The sequence below is a fragment of the Lipophrys pholis genome (genome assembly GCF_963383615.2).
Source record: "Lipophrys pholis genome assembly, chromosome: 2".
Classification (NCBI taxonomy): domain Eukaryota; kingdom Metazoa; phylum Chordata; class Actinopteri; order Blenniiformes; family Blenniidae; genus Lipophrys; species Lipophrys pholis.
Genome location: NC_137636.1, coordinates 1,906,877 through 1,924,376, shown reverse-complemented (window position 1 = coordinate 1,924,376; position 17,500 = coordinate 1,906,877). Strand labels below are relative to the sequence as shown.

The 17,500-nt window shown below is 44.5% G+C and overlaps 1 protein-coding gene across 1 annotated transcript in view; it reads right to left on the bottom strand.

Annotated features, from left to right (window-relative positions):
- Nucleotides 1-17,500, bottom strand: part of kcna4 (potassium voltage-gated channel, shaker-related subfamily, member 4) — a gene marked incomplete at its 5' end in the record, with an annotated part of 64,734 nt that overhangs the window by 47,118 nt on the left and 116 nt on the right. Inside the window, one exon of the mRNA XM_080458301.1 lies at nucleotides 14,223-17,500. This exon is cut by the window's right edge and continues 116 nt beyond it. Coding sequence (XP_080314427.1) covers nucleotides 15,436-17,500 — 2,065 coding nt within the window. The 3' untranslated portion in view covers nucleotides 14,223-15,435. The remainder of the gene's footprint in view (nucleotides 1-14,222) is intronic.

Here is a 17,500-nt window from a genome sequence, read left to right as displayed (position 1 = left end):
CAAATCTGTAATCCTCCGCTGGCCCAGATTGTCTGAGAGGGACAGAGAACTTATTTCTGACCAATGGAACCTCTACATGTGGCTCCATCAAGCTTGCAGGTTATTTGTGAATAAACATTTAGTTGTTTTTTTTTGGGGGGGGGGGGTTGCATTCCACGTGGATTTTAAAAACAGGTCTCCATGATGAAAACAGTTAAACAAGATAAAACAGCTGAAGCAGTCAGAATAAATGGATTTGGTAAAAACTGATTATACAGTATTTTTTTTTTTATCAATGTATTTTCAATTCTTCATGTTATTTAGGCTGCATTTCCATGACAACAAGAACCTTTCATGGATGTTTCCGGCGCTCGGAGCCACTGAAAACACAACTTTTCTGAAATGCTGTTACTTTGCATGTGTGCTGCGGCCGTAGTAAATAAATATTCTGCACATGTGCGAGGAGACGGAGAATAACAACAACGTTTCCTCCAGAGTGTCACGGCTCCCACTCCACATTCTCCTGGGACTTGGTACTTTTATTTTGACAGTCGCCGTAATAACGATGCAACTTGGTGGTCTGTCTATTTGAATGTCTGTGTTCTCTCATTGTTGTTGTTGTTTACAGCGTGATGTTCTCTGCAGGCGCGCCGTTTCATTACAAAAACAAGCAACAACATCCACGAGCGGTGAGTGTGTGTGTGTGTGTGTGTGTGTGTGTGTGTGTGTGTGTGTGTGTGTGTGTGTGTGTGTGTGTGTGTGTGTGTGTGTGTGTGTGTGTGTGTGTGTGTGTGTGTGTGTGTGTGTGTGTGTGTGTGGTCTCACTGAATCATTCATTTAAACCATCTCAGATTCAAACAGGATCCTATTTTAATTATTTTAATTCAAAAAGCTGATTCTTCCTCTCAGTGTGATTCGTGGCTTGTAATCGCACGGTGACAGTGAGTCGTAGGACCAGTTGGGAGACGGTGGCGTAGAAGATGGATGTAAATTAATAACACATGCTATTTATACACGAGAGAACGAACGGTGATAATAAGTGTAAGGCAATAACATAAGGGCACAATAGCGGCGTATTTCTTGGTGGGTGGAGAAACCCAACGCGGAGGCATATGTGTAATTAGCAGTGCAATCTACACGTCTAGAACCAAGTAACATAATAAAGCCGGCATGCTGTCAGATTAAAGCTGCCGTTTGGGGGGGGGGGGGGGGGGGCAAAGAATCAGGTTGCTCCCCTTCAATGGGGGGCGTTATGTAACCGCTACATGGAAACCACGGGCTGGTTTAAACTTACACCGGGGCTGTAATCCCCAGCGTGCTTTATTAACTGCTGCTGTCAGTTGGGGCCTCAGACGCCGTGTTTATGTGGGAAAAAAAAAAAGTGAGGCGACAAACGGCCTTTGCGGAGTGCATGATGGCCTGGAGAGATTAAGGAGGAAAAGGTGGAGCGGTTAATTGGTCAACGAAAGGGGGCAAGTGGTTGAAAGAATGGCTGCACCGAGTCGCTCTTGTTCTCCTCACTTTTAACGGCGCAGGCGGAGAAGCTTTCAGGATGAGGAGTCGCCAGTGGTGATTGTAACGCTGTCTGCAGCGTCAATGTTCCTAATGATGAGGCGGGCAGCTGCTACAGTTCAGCCAAACTCTGACTCTCTGAGAGCCGCCTGCCAAACACAAGCCTCCAATCAGGCCTGTGTGTGTGTGTGTGTGTGTGTGTGTGTGTGTGTGTGTGTGTGTGTGTGTGTGTGTGTGTGTGTGTGTGTGTGTGTGTGTGTGTGTGTGTGTGTGTGTGTGTGTGTGTGTGTGGACCCCATGGTGGTGAAGTGGTAAGCCCTTGCCTCACAGTAAGGGGATCTCCGGCTCGAGTCTGTTTGATTGCGTTGCTATGTGAAGTATTCATGTTCAGCCTGAGTGTAAATCATCAACGATCCTGAACCGACCGACTGACAGCAACTGCTAGTAGCATTAGCATTAGCCTGTACCCACTGTGCTACATTAGCATTAGCCTGTACCCACTGTGCTACATTAGCATTGGCCTGTATCCACTGTGCTACATTAGCATTAGTCTGTACCCACTGTGCTACATTAGCATTAGCCTGTATCCACTGTGCTACATTAGCATTAGCCTGTACCCACTGTGCTACATTAGCATTAGTCTGTACCCACTGTGCTACATTAGCATTAGCCTGTATCCACTGTGCTACATTAGCATTAGTCTGTACCCACTGTGCTACATTAGCATGAGCAGCCTTAAATCAAGACTCAGGTCACCCTCTGTGTCTCAACTACGTTGTTGCTCTGCTACAGAAGTACTAACATCAGATTATAGAGCATCTTCCTCCTCTAACATCAGATTATAGAGCACCGTCCTCCTGTAACATCAGATTATAGAGCATCTTCCTCCTGTAACATCAGATTATAGAGCACCTTCCTCCTGTAACATCAGATTGTAGAGCATCTTCCTCCTCTAACATCAGATTATAGAGCATCTTCCTCTAACATCAGATTGTAGAGCATCTTCCTCCTCTAACATCAGATTATAGATCATCTTCCTCTAACATCAGATTGTAGAGCATCTTCCTCCTCTAACATCAGATTATAGAGCACCTTCCTCCTGTAACATCAGATTATAGAGCACCGTCCTCCTCTAACATCAGATTATAGAGCATCTCCCCCTCTAACATCAGATTGTAGAGCACCGTCCTCCTCTAACATCAGATTATAGAGCATCTTCCTCCTCTAACATCAGATTATAGAGCATCTTCCTCCCACTAACTGAGGCCACTCATGGCAACTTCATTTCATTGTATTTTATTTTGAACGTGCACAAAATCCAAATAATAACAAACAATGAATAATCAACAGCAGAACAATACAATCCGGTTGCATGAAAAGGAGCTGGAGATTATAGAGCATCTTCCTCCCACTCAACACAAAACCAAGCATCCTTTAGCCTCATTGCTCAATGTATTAAACTGTAATAAAAGAAGAGCTGTTATATTCAGAACTAGTCAGCAGCACAAACAATCTGCCATCCTCTGTTATTGTTATTTACTCACACGAGACGTTAAAAACTACTGAATGTCACGTTTCAGAAAAATCACACATTTTCTCATCCAAAATGGAAGAAAAGTTTCACATTCTCACTTTTGAAGCATTCAAATTGAGAGAGACAATTATTTTTGACTTGTAATTTCATATTTCTATATTCAGAAACTGACTTAGCGCCTGACTGTGACCGTGCAGTGGTCGCTCAGACCTTCAGCTTTGAATGGAAGCGGAATAAAGTGATGTGAAATGGACGCAGTGGAGGAAGGTCGAGCAGGTTGGTTTCTTAAACTGGTCATTAATGCTCACATGATGACAACAGCTGGGACGGCCTTGTGTATGTTGGCAGCGCCGCCAGCTGTCAGCCGTTTATCAGGACTGATTAATGTATTGGCAAGACAGATGAACGGGGGACGTTCCAGCCTCATGAAAATTCCTCTCCGTCTCTTACTTGTTTTCCTTTCATGTTGCTTCGGTTACTTCAGATTTAATCAGAGGGGCCCGGTGGCTCGTCCGCCGGCACATTATTTGCAATAATTGCTCAAAATAGCACATCTCGGATTGTTTCCTCAAACATGCAGACATTGTTATGTTGTTCCAGGCCGTGCAATTTCACTTGATTAGTGGGTTTTCCACTGAATTATGAGATTTATGGCATCGACATCTATGGGAAAAACCTTAAGGGCAAGAAATATTTCCTGACATTTTACCAGAAGAAGAATCTTTTTCACAAAAACAATAGTGTCGTTGACGTCTTACTCATTCTACTCTATTAGATCCCTTCATGTATGTTTTTGTACTTTCTACATTTTTAAAGTTAACGTTAAAGGTAATGCAAAGGAGAAAGTGTGCCGGCCTCCTCCAGGGGGCGCCACTGGGTTGAGTGGGTTGGAAAGGGCAGCAGGAAAAATCAGGTGGTCTTTTCCCCGCATACATCTTTTAATTTTAGAGAGAGAATCATGTTTAATCATGACTTCCCAAACCTCCCTCAGTTCGCCATTTTAAAAAGACTCATTAAAATACTCATTTGAAGTGTTGCAGGTCTCTGGAGGACCAGGACCAGAAGAAACTTCTGTCTTGTGATTTCCTATAAATCAAATTAACCCGGAGCCCTGAAACACCTTTAACCTTTAAAATGAGGCTGACGCAGCTTCTAAAGTTTTGTACATGCAGTACAGTAGTTTGGAAACACTGTATGTAAAAAAAACTGTAAAAAAAACTGTTATGTTGTATTTCTGAAGTTTCAATTACAATTTAAGGTTTTCAGCTGCGTTTGAACCTGATTTCAGCAGTTTCATGATTCGTTTTTCTGCATTTTTCGGACAATTTCCAAATTTTTGAATATAAAATAATAGAATATTGTTGGTGGAGGAAGTCAACAGAAAATACTGGAAAGTCACAGAAAATACATAAATCTCAACTTGGCAAAAAGAACCTAATTAATCCTCAATCCTCACTATGCTCTATATCGGTCTTACATTAGTAAATCAGTTTTCACGTGTGTGCATGACATAACGAACCTTTTGCTGATCAATTCCACTCGAATGCTTTTATCGTTGCGTTTCGTTTCATTGATTTAGTTTTAAAACGTGTTCCAGTAAGAAGGAAGCCTGACTGATTGTTGGAGCTCTCAGACTTCACAATGAGAAGCAGAAGAACATAGGTAGGTTCCACCTCCTGCACACAAACACAACGGAGCGTCTGGGACGGTTATTGATTGCTCTCCGAGCCGGGGCGACGAGACCTCCGGCCGGCCGTGCTCAGAGAGAGAGGGAGAGAGGGAGAGAGGGAGAGAGGGAGAGAGAGGGAGAGAGAGAGAGAGAGGGAGAGAGGGAGAGAGAGGGAGAGGTCCTCCAGAGAGGAGCTCCACCTGAATCCCTCCACAACGTGACACTAAACCAGTTTCTTCAAACATCAGAGTCGTGTTGCTTTCTGCTTTCTGCGTTTTGTTGGCAGCTAAAAGCTTTCCTGCAAACAGCGATGGGTGCAATGTGAGGACGTTTTGAATAAGATCACAGAAGCTCGACGACTTCTGGCGGCTTTGTTTAATGCGAAGACGTGTTGGAGGTTAAAACATGCAGGTTTGTGTTGCTCTCAGTGAATTATTAAGACGTTGAAATATTCCAGCAAGAGCTGCACAAATCACACAACATTGTTTTGTGTTTTCGATGACTTATGGTAAAAAAAAAAAAAAAAAAAGTCATTTTATGCTTCTTGATTGATCACATTTCATCTACAGTGATTATAACTTATTCCCAATGGTAAGAAAGTAAATAATTACATAATTACATAGTAAAGTCCAGACGGAGATGTAAGTCATGCTTATTTACCCCCAAAAAATGTAATATCAAAAAATGAAATGCCTTGAAGAGATTTATTTGAACACCAGACATACATGAAACCTTCTTTGTGATAAATATCCAAAGTGAATTTGAGTCTTTTCTTTTTCAAAACAGAAGTTTCTTTTCATGGTTTTCTTTGGTGTCCAAAGATGAGACGAGGCCTCAAACTGACGGCTTCAGTTCCACTCAGTTTTAACCACAACATTGATTCTCGTCTGTGGCTCAGTTGGTAAATTTACCCAATCTACGGTCGATGGTTTGATTCCCCACATGTTCTGCTCTTTTGTCAGTGGGTGAGACGTAAAGTCAATCGACCATAAAGACAGCAGCTCTGTGGATACGACCCTGTTTCAACTTGTTCTTTTCTGTTTTCATTTCAGAAAAGTTTGACGTTTACACAGCAACATTTTGAAACTGAAAATAATGTAATGAAAGCACACACACACACACACACACACACACACACACACACACACACACACACACACACACACACACACACACACACACACACACACACACACACACACACCATAAAGGGTTAACAACGGGAGAACGCAGGCATTCGTATGAACAGACGACCAAGTTGGATTGTTATCACAATGACCACCAAGTCACAAGAATGGTCACGCATGTCTGTTAATGTGAACATTTCACAGCTTCCAACAAGTTTTCACCTTTTTAAAGAGAATAAAACTTTAAATCACTTCAGATATTCACAATTGGTGAATGTGACTTTGTGTAGTTCTCCTCTGGTGCAGGACAGAAAACACATTAATAATTCAAAGCAGGTGTGAGCTTTCCTAAACACTCCCGCTGATCTCCACATGTTTTCAACACTGAATATGAAAAATACGATGTCATTAAAATTCAAGGGTTAGTACAGATTTATCCATGGGCTGCATGGCGGCGTGGTGGTTCCTAGTAAAGTCTCCAGTCCAGGTTAGAACTCTGCTCCTTGGTCAATGTCGGCAGCAATCGGCTCCATGTAACTTTTATTTTGAAAAAAACAATATAGAAAATGTATATTTATTCATGTATATTGTACTGTATGTATGGTACCACCAACACTGATCAGCCATCATCTGATCACATCTCAGCATCTGACATGACAACTATCAGGATAGGGATGCACCGATGCAAGTACAAGTACTAACCTTCAGCTACTTGCCGATACCGAGTACCGGTATAAGTACATGTTAAGTTGCTGGTGTTGTACGAACTATCTTTCTCCTCCTCTTGATATTTTTGGTGCAGATTTTACATTCTGTCTTACATCTTCTTACAAGTTATGTGAATTAGCCTTGACTAAATCACGACAATGTAAATATTGATATTTACCTTCACCAATGAAGTTGGCCCACAAGGTTATGTGTTCGTCTGTGTGTGTGTATGTACTGTATGTACTGTATGTATGTATGTATTTAACTTTTTGCAATGCTAACTTGGTTCAGCATACAAATGTGGCATTGGCAAAAATCTGCGCTCTACCGAGTGTAGCTCTATATTTAATATGAGAAAGGATCCTAACGCAGACAGACTCAGTATTTCTGGGACGACGTGCACCTCACTACTCAACACGTCTCCAGTCCCTCGCAGAGACAACACACACAGACTCTCAAATTAAACTGATTTTAAAGTGACGCACTCAGTAAGACAGAATCAGGTCCTGATGAAAACCCACATGCACACGGGGAGAACATGCAGACTTCAAACCACAAACATGTTGCTGTGAGGAAACGGCCCCGTCCACTGTCCCACCGTGCCACCGTGCCTCTCACTGGAGCTTCAGCCTAATGATGCCAGTAAAAGCTGCTTGATTTTGATCTGACAGGTTTTCAGTCTCGATGAAGTCAAGTGATGGACGTTCTATAAAACTTCCCACATTGATCACATACTGCAGTCAAAGCCTCTCTTATGCTGTTTTAACAGAAGCTTTTATAATCTTAGTGAGAGCAGATTTTATTGAAAGGTCATTGTGTTCAGCTTCGACACCCTCAGAACTGAAAACTGATGATCTGTCAGTTCCCTTGATGGCTGAGTCTGAATATGTTCAATCTGTCTGTCACAGCCTGCCATTCATTGGTGCGTTCCCTGCTTCTTTCTCCCCCAGTGTATTCATCGCCCCCCCCCCCCCCCCCGGTGACCCTGAGCAGCTCCGAGCGGATCCAGAAGATGGATGGATGTCTTGGCTACAGGTAGGAGCCGTTCTCCAACCGGCCAAATGAGCCATTTGTCAGCAGGGTCAGCCGTGACTTTGACCTCCGTCTGTCCGCACAGTTTGGCTTCTGTTATGCAGAGCAGGTGATTTCAATCCTGCAACCGGTCGGGACCGCTACAGTCACTGAAACCTTAGTGAAAGCAGATACCACACCCAGATGACACTTTTTAAACCGTTTCCACACGTTTCCACGAACATGATCGTATCATAGAAGGTGCATGAACGTGAGTCACACTGAACTGAAGGCGGTGACATTTTTTGAACCCGACTGGTGAACCAGAATCCTGCAAGAACAACGACACATTTCCATAAACGCAAAACATGTCCTCTTCTTTGCCGTGCACGGCTGTTACTTCCTGTGTGGATTGAATCCCCGATGTTTTCGGCCGTATCTTTCAGGTGAAAACTTATCGTTTTAGCATTTTAGATTCTGAAAAGTTTCATATCCGAAACCGACAATCGTTGACACGGGAAACAGTGTAGTTTTCAGGTTGGGCCACTAGTTGGTGCTGTTCATTTTTGTAATGGAACCACACACGTGTGAGCATCCCGTTGCCTTGGCCCAAAGCCGGCTGGGATCACTTCCTAACCTTAATTGGACCAACTAGTGTCGCTGGATGAAAATTAAAGGCCTGATTTCCTCTTTGATGCCACTGAGCAGGATTCCTGCAGCGAAGCTTCACACTGAGGCCCAATCAGCCCGTTTTACATTTCTAATTTGTGATTTTCTTCTGGTTAAAGTTTCATCCCTTCTAATGAAATAAACTGTATTGAATGAATGAATGATCTCTCTTTTCTAAAATCAGTCAGAATAAATTGATTCCAAGAAATCTTGCCATAAAAGAACAACTGTTAATAGTATATATCGCCGGCCGGTCCAAGATGTACCCTGGCTTAGTTAGCTGGGATTGGCTGCAGTCGCCCTCGATCCTGAACCGGATAAAGCAGAATAGAAGATGTTTTATCTATGATTATCCTCATCTGTTCAGGTAGGAGGCCTCTCACATTAAATCGGGTCCACTGGGCCCGGCTACATACCTTGGAAGAAGTTTCATCTAAGTGGCTTCATCAGTTCATGCTGGGTTTTTTTAGCCGGGCCTGCTCGTCTAAATAAAAGGTGGGGAGGTCAAATACATTTTAGTTTAGGGGCCACGTACAGCTCAATTTCATCTTGAGTCAGAAGGATCAGTAAAATAGTTTCAAGCTTTTCTTGGTCGTGACACAGAGTATATGTGATGAAAATGTCTAAATTCTTATAGAACCAAACAAGTTCTACTGAAAATGACTCCAACGTCAACGTACAAACAAAGTTACTGATGCAAAATACTGTGAAATGTCTGACACACTCCTTCTATAACTGTTGCATTATGGGTGTTTTTACAAACTCACACGGACAGCCTGGCTCTGAGGCTAATGCTAGTTCGCTATCTCTCTTGTGGGCCGGTTTTGGCCCACGGGCCTTTAGTTGGACGCCCCTGATCTGGACATTCAAGCCTTTTTCTGACACGTCTACCAAGGTCTCACATACTGAAGGACCCATTCTTTAGTTAAGAAACCACTTTGATAGAGGCTGAAATGTCTCTGATTCATCAGATTTGAGATCATGTGATGATTGTTGGGTAAAGGAGGGATAGTAGGTCTGAACCACCCCGTCATGGGAGTGAAGGAGCAGAAGAGAACATTGATCAGAGATTTGGTAGATAAACGCAACAAGCATTTTTACTCTATTATAAGATGACATGGAGGGGATTCAGTGAGCCAGACTGGTAAAGATCGACTGCTGGGTGAAGTATTAAACATTTAAAACACAAAGACTTATGAATAATCTCTTTCAGATGGTCTTCATGTATGTCTGACGTGATCAGCTCATGAATCCGTTGATTATCACGGACACCTCTAATATCGATCAAACTAATAGCAGGTCACCAATCCAAGATCTATTAGTGAGTACATTACACTCTCCTGAATACTCCGCCTATTATCAAATGTTTACAACGCTCCCTTCGACTGGATACTACAAACAATAGTGAATCACAGCCGTTCAGTCGGAGAGTGAAATGAAGCGGTCACATTTGTACTCCAGAGCCAAAACCAGGCACCAGTGGGCTTCTGTCCAGCAGCTCCAAATCATTTCCCCCCGCGTCAGCTACTTGGTTTTATTGCAAATTTCTGTAGTACTATGCAACTCTGAAAGATGGATGGTGAAGACGACACCCCAGAAACCCTTTCTGTTTTTATGTGATTCCATTATTGTGCATTACACAACGTTAACAATGATAATCTAATCAGATAAAGGAAATACTGCATATGTTTGGTAGAAAATGTATTCATGTCAGTAACTAATATATCTTTGAGAAGCCTGAATTTTGTATGACTTTGTAGTGAGGTGACATATTGTACGGTCATAAAATACGATTAAGATTGTTTGATATATTGTAAATTTCACACAACAAAACGGACTGAAATGCAACAAATTGTGTTTCCATTCTCTGCACATTCATTCATGTCGACATGCTTGGCTGGTCAGACGGAGCCTTGCTGTGCGGGATTATGCTGGAAACGAAATGGAATCAATTTGATCATTTGAACGTTGAATCATTCGCCGGCGGCTTCGGGTCGGACGGCACAGCAGCACCAAAACGGAGGAAAAACCACAAATTGCAGAAACACTGTTAAGAATTATGTCAACAAAGAGAAAAAGCGAATTAACCATCACACAGTTAAAAGTCTATTTATCGCCTGTATTATTGTGACGGTAACTCTCCACAACAGTACCGTATACAACCACTTTAACTAATATTCAGTCCGATTAGCAAAACTCGTCTTAATGGAATTTCAAATGAACATTAAAAACCTCCAATTGGTCTTTTATCGATCAACCTTGGGTTGAAGGTGAGTTCCACCTGGACAGGTGAGCAGTCCATCACAGGACAGAGACCATCACTCATATCAACACCTAAAGGACATTCGGGTCTTTTTCACACGACATTTTCAAGTGAAAACGGAAAACGTTCGTTGCGTCTTGATGTCTGTTCACACGACAGCGGTGCTCGGAGCCACTGAAAGCACCACTTTTTGAAGACTGCTCCCAAGGCGGAGCTTTTTGAAAATGCTCCGACTTGGTCTACGTGGAAACTGAGGGGAAGGCAACTTTTCTGTTGCTGCTACCGTGGCCGCAGACGCCGTAGTGACGAGTTGTTCTGCACATGCTCAGTAGAAGCAAGCGATAACAGTCCAACTTCATCATCTGTCCTTAAGAATGTCCGTGTGCTCACCATTGTTAATGTTTACTGCGCATTGCACGAGTGTGTGAACAACAGCACCCACTAGTGGCCCTGCATTCTAACTTATCATTTCTGCCGTTTCCTTGTGAATCAACATCATTTTCAAAATGTTGCCGTGTGAACGTGAAACTTTTCTGAAATGAAAACACAGAAACGATGTGTTTTCACTTGAAACGTTGCGTGAACTCGGTCTCAGAGTCAACAATTCGACTGAAATGCAGGTTGTGGGACTGTCGGGTGAAAAACCACACATGCACAGGGAGAACATGCAACCGGGGATATCTTCACTGTGAAGAGTGCAAACCACTACACCACATAAAAAAACAATAAAAGTTAGACTTCCTTTGACAGATGACATCAAGCTAAATCTAATTTTGATCAGTTGCTTCTCGGCTCTTCCTCACGTTACGTAAGCATGTCTGACATTGTGTACCGCACGCTCACTCTCCTCCCACCTCCTCTTCTTCATGTCCTCTGACAGGCCTGGAATACCTTTTGAGGAATTACCGTAAATAACTCTGGCTTTGTCACATGGCCCGGCCGTATGATTTAAATTTGCACTACAAAGAGTCTCCGGGACGCCACAGAGACTCTCGGCGGCTCGGGATATTCGAGGCCTTCTGCACAAGCCGAACTCTGCAGCAGCCGCGAGCCTCAGAATAAGCCTGACCCACACACTTTGCTCGAAAAACTGTTCTGAATTGCGCCTCTTGACATAAGCCACATTATGTAAGCGCTAAGTGTGAGGCTTGGAGAGGCGCTGGCTCCGTGCCACCGTGCTGCTTTGTGTGTGTTTGGTCGTGGGTGCAGGTGTTGAAAATATCTAGTATGAATATGTCCTCTGAGAGTATCAACACGCACGGTGCAAGAGGTCGTTTTGTGCTGATGCAGTGATCATCTGCTGAAGGATGATGGAGTGAGAAGACTGGAGTTCAGGTGGCTGATATGTTCGGGAGGAAAGCAACTAATTAAGAGTTCTTTTATAGATTCAATTTATGCCATCTGATCTAATTTACTACTTCTCAGTTGCTTGTTTACAACTCGGTATGCTCTCAAATGTTTCCATCTGCGTTTTTGTAACTAAACTACTTTAAGGAAAGTTTGTAATTCTGCATATCAAACATGGAATAACCCAGAAGATATATTTCTTTATTTAGTGGCATTTTATCACCGTAAAGTTCTAGAAAATTGGCTTTTCAGTAAGAGAGCATATCGGTCAGTTTTCTCTTTGATAAAGTTTACCTTTAGAGCTGCTTCAGGCCAAACTGGACCCTTTTCTAGTGACGCTGCTGTTGGTTTATCCTACCAGGGGACTCACACTGAGCTGTTCTAATTTCTCACTCTAAATACAGTAATGTTTCACCATTATAAGTCATTTACACACATTCTCTCTCTCTCTCTCTCTCTCTCTCTCTCTCTCTCTCTCTCTCTCTCTCTCTCACATTATCTGATAAGAACAAATTAGCCAAATGAGTTGTTTCCTGCACTTTTTGCCCAACATGGAACGCCGTCTTCATGAGCTCAGAGGAAAGCCAGTTTGTTTGTTATTTAGACATACTGAAAAAACATCCCTGCAACACATTTGTACTAAATTGGATCCTATGTGGAGCAATTCTACTCGTCTGATGTGTGTGTTTTGCATTTATCTCCTGTTTAACTGGTGTAGAAGGACGAAAATACAAATTTATTGAAATTAAGGTTCAGGAGTATTTTTAATGCAATCACACAATTTGAATTATTTGATTTAAATGATGTAAACTGTAACCAGAAAACAATCAAACTTTAAAATCTTGCACCCACAAACTGAAATCAACAGTAAATCCTTGAGAAAATGTCCATTTTGTAGCTACATTTTTCTTAACAATAAAATAACTTTTATGTTCCTAATTGTTTGTGAAATGCGTCTGTAATGGAGATGATTCATGCATTTACACTGAATCAAATATCTGCAATGTAATGTGATTAAAGAGTAAGTAATAGAGTATTTTGTGCAGAACACAAGACTTCATCGTTCCACTATTGACTCGTGTAAATGTCACATTTGACAGTGATTTGCTTTCACGGTAATAAATAAAGCTAAATCCTGCTCTTGCATTCACGTCTTTAATTGAGATTGAGTGTGAGCCGGCAGTGAAACTTTCCTCCTACAGCAGATGGTTGTAAAAACATTCTTCTGGTGCCAAACTCTGCACACACACGTCATTCTGCACAGTCAAACAGTAGAGTGAGGTTATAAAAAGCAGTAGAAGAAGAAGGGGGTGGGGAAGGGGGGGGGGGGGGGGGTGAGCTGTTTGTCATCTGGAAAACAACATGTTTACAGTCGGGATGCAAAAATGTGAAAGTAACTGGATTCATCTGTCGTTATTTGCTCACGCTACACCTGCTGGGAGGCGAGGACATGATCACAGAGGAGCAAAACCACAAGAGAAGTCTGAAGGACATCAAATAATGCTTTAATATAATCTAATCAGCCCGACTTTCTACAATCTAAGGTCAAGTGGTTCACAAAACAAAACAAAAACTGTCCAATAACTATCCAGGTGATGTATGTTCTCACAGGGTACCCTGGTACAGATTGTTGCACCCGGAGTGGAGGATGATCAACCAGGGCCGGCTCGGCCTTCAGATTAACGTCTTAATGACGTCTAGTTGTGTCACAAACATTTCATTTGCAGTTGTGTTTCTGAGCTTCACTGCTCAGATTTGAACTTTATTTACAACCAGAATTGGTCAATGACTGAAGGTACCCAACTAGTCGACTAATGACTTTCATTAACCCAGTTAGAACTGTTCAGTTAACCTGAGATAAAGCCAAGAGGAAACTGAACTGAGTTGAAATAAATACTGGCCGTCCCACAGCTTCATCTTAATGAGCCACATAACCCTTTAAGGCAAATCTTCATCAACGTTTGACATCAGTTCACAGCGTGCTGACCCCACGTCACCTCACATGAGATAATTGCGGCTATTATAAATAAAGCCGCTCGTAATATCTTTGGATTTAGGAGCTGAGTGCTCCAGTGTTTACCAGGAGAAACACGCACTGACCATAGGGTGGCTGGAATGTGCGTCATATTCGACCAGCGTCCATTTGCAGTTTTACGCGCTTTTACGCACGCCTATCCGTGCGTCATCCTTTGGTTTGCCACACAGTCGACTGTTTAAAAATCGATCTGAGGGGAACACGCTAAGGAAAACAATGGACATGTCACCCTGCATGGATTTCAGGCATCCCTCCCAAGGGTGAAATGATTTCTTTTTCTTTTCTGGCCTGTGCACCAGGCATGCGAATTGTTGGAATTATCACAGGGTTAAAATCACTGTCACACACACGTACTGCGGGTTACATACCTTGGAAGACATCCACATCCCGACGATCCTCTGAGCTCCGAGATAATTATAGTCCTCTTGAGAAGAAAAAGAAAAAAATAAATACTTTGTGCACCAAGTCCAGCGGACAGGAGAGAAAATTGCTCAAACTCCTGTCCAATGAGTTTCCACAACTGAGTCATTTTTGCTATAACTTTCCATCTGCGTCCGTGTAAAGGGATATTGTCATTTTGAGGTGATTTTTAATTTTTTTTTTTTAAGAAACTGGGAAGAAAAGAAAGAAAAAAAAAAAAAAAAAAAAAAACTCCTGTCGCTAAGACTCCAAAATGTCCATACAAAACCTGGGGCGAGTCATTTCTCCAGCCATTTCAGATCCCTGTGCTTTAGCTCTCATAGTGGGTCAACAAGGCTTTTTCTGTGTAGATGACATGGAAATAACTATAGCCCTGGTTTATTTGATGCCTGTTTAAATGCTATGTCTCATCAATGCGCTTCTTGTCAATGTTGCCATGTGTTGGAACAGCAACTAAAGTCTTTTTATCTGTCTCGGACTTTTTCCCCCTTTTCATTTATTGGAGTCCAATTTCTACTGGCAGCTTATAAAAGGGGTTATTAATATCCTTAGTTTGCTCTCTTGGAGGGAGTTACTCAAACATTCTTCAGCTAAGTGGTCAGAGGATGACTAAATTATTGCCATTTGCATGGCCTACAGTTTCTGTCTCTAAACACAAATCTGCCTTCTACATTAGTGCAAACAAATTGTTTAAACTTTATTGCATAACAGCAAAACACGACCCACCCTATACCTTCCCGTTATTGACAGATGGAACTCATAAAGTGCGAATGCATAGCCTGTCTCCTCTAAAATTTATTATTTTTTTTGTTCGTTTGTTATATGTCCGATTTGGAAGCCCGCACAGATTGGATGAAATAACCAATCAACCTTTTGGGGAAAATGCTTGGTCATACTTTGCTTCCTAACGGTTTGTCGGTGCGGGGAGGGTTTTTGGGGAGAAACTGCTGTTCTGAGATGGTGAGAATGGAATATCTTAACCCGCCAATACCCGACCTGTCGGTGTGTGCGTGTGCCGTGTGGTTTCTGAGGCGTGCGTAAAAGTTGAGAGAGGGAGGGGGAGGGAGGGAGGGAGGGAGGGGGGACACCTGCTGTAGGGCAGAAAGTCTCTTGATAGGGTGTGTTCTTCTAGAAAAACAAAAAAAATCAAACTACTTGTAATCACACGTCAGTCTGAATAGATTTTGAGTTAGTACTGTTTTTCCTGCTTATGTCTGTGCCGTTGCCTTTACTCGGGCTCTTGTCCAGCCCGCACAGCGACTCCGTCACCCCCTCCTCCATCTCCATGTATTCCGCTTTGTCACCCAGCGACGAGCCCGAGGGCGAGCCTTTGAATTTCCTTAGAAAGTCCGGGAAGTAGGGGCACCCCGGGGGCATGCTCTCCACCACCGGGGTCTGGTCGTCGTTGTCGGTCTCCCTGTGGTAAAAGTAGTTGAAGTTGGACACGATGACCGGCACCGGGAGCGCAATGGTCAGCACTCCGGCTATGGCGCACAGGGAGCCTACGATCTTCCCCCCGACGGTGATGGGCTTCATGTCACCGTAGCCCACCGTGGTCATGGTCACCACGGCCCACCAGAACGCGTCCGGGATGCTCGTGAATTGCGACGTGGGCTCGTCCGCCTCCGCGAAGTACACGGCGCTGGAGAAGAGGATGACGCCGATGACCAGGAAGAAGATGAGGAGGGCCAGCTCCCTCATACTGGCGCGCAGGGTGTGACCCAGGATCTGCAGCCCCTTGGAGTGCCGGGACAGCTTGAAGATGCGAAACACTCTGACGAGGCGGATTATTCTCAGGATGGCGAAGCTCATCGCCTGTTGCCCGTTGCCTTGGTGCTGCGCCAAGTCCGTGCCTAGAGTTATGAAGTAAGGCAAAATGGATACAATGTCTATCGAGTTCATAATGTTTTTAAAGAAGGCGGTCTTGCTGGGACACGCGAAGAAGCGGACTATAATCTCAAAGGAGAACCAGATGATGCAGACCGTCTCCACGATGAAAAACGGGTCGTTGAAGGGGGTGAACCCGTGGTCGGGCTGCGTGGAGTTGTGTCGTGGCTGTAGATACTCTTTCTCATCCCTGAACTCCGGCAGCGTCTCCAGGCAGAAGATGACTATGGAAATGACGATGACCAGGACGGAGACCACCGCGATGCCCCTGGCGGCACTCGAACTCTCCGGATACTCGAAGAGGAGCCAGATCTGACGCTTGAACTCGTCCTCCGGCAGCGGCTTCTCCTCCTCCTTCACGAAGCCCTCATCTTCCCGAAATTTCAGGATCGCCTCCTCCCCGAGTTCGTAAAACTTCACCTCCTCTGAGAAGATGTCGAACGGGACGTTGACGGGTCTTTTTAAGCGACCCCCCGACTGGTAATAGTAAAGAATGGCGTCGAAACTCGGCCGGTTCCTGTCGAAGAAGTATTCGTTCCTCAGCGGGTCGAAGTACCTGATTCGCTTGTCGGGGTCCCCCAGCAGGGTGTCCGGGAACTGAGTGAGAGTCTTGAGCTGAGTTTCAAACTTGAGACCCGACACGTTGATGACCACGCGCTCGCAGCAGCCGCACTCGCTGTACACGTTCTCGTAGCCGGACTGCGGCCGCCGGTCCGTGAGCGACACGGTCTCCTCATCATCATCCATGTTGCACAGAAAGCTCGACCTCTTGCTTCCCCGGCCCCCCTGCTCCTCCTCCCCTCCCTCCCCCTTCTCCTCCTCCTCCTCCTCCTCCTCCTCAGCCTCTTCCTCCTCGATCATGATGTCCTCCTCGGATCCGAGCAGCGCCAGCTCCGAGTGGCGCAGGTCCCCGCCGAGACTCGACCGGGTGCGTCTCCAGCGCCCGACGCCGCGCTGCTTCCTCCGCTCTCTGAGTCCTCTCTGCTGCTGCTGCTCTGACTCCTGCTGGTGCTGTGGAGGCTGCGAGGAGGAGGAGGAGGTGAAGGAGGAGGTGGATGAGGAGGAGGGGCGCGAGGCGGTTCCGCCGCCACCGCTGCTGATGTTGGAGGAGGCGGCGCGACACTGATGCTGGCGGTTGTTAAGGAGATGCGCCCCGGAGGAGGTGCAGGTGGAGGAGGTGCAGGTGGAGGAGGTGCAGGTAGAGGAGGTGCAGGTGGAGGAGGTGCAGGTGGAGGAGGTGCAGGTTGAGGAGGTGCAGGTTGAGTACCCTCCTCCACCACCTCCTCCTCCTCCCTCCGCTCCGGGTCCACCGTCGGCCGCCGCGGCCGCTGCCGCTCTG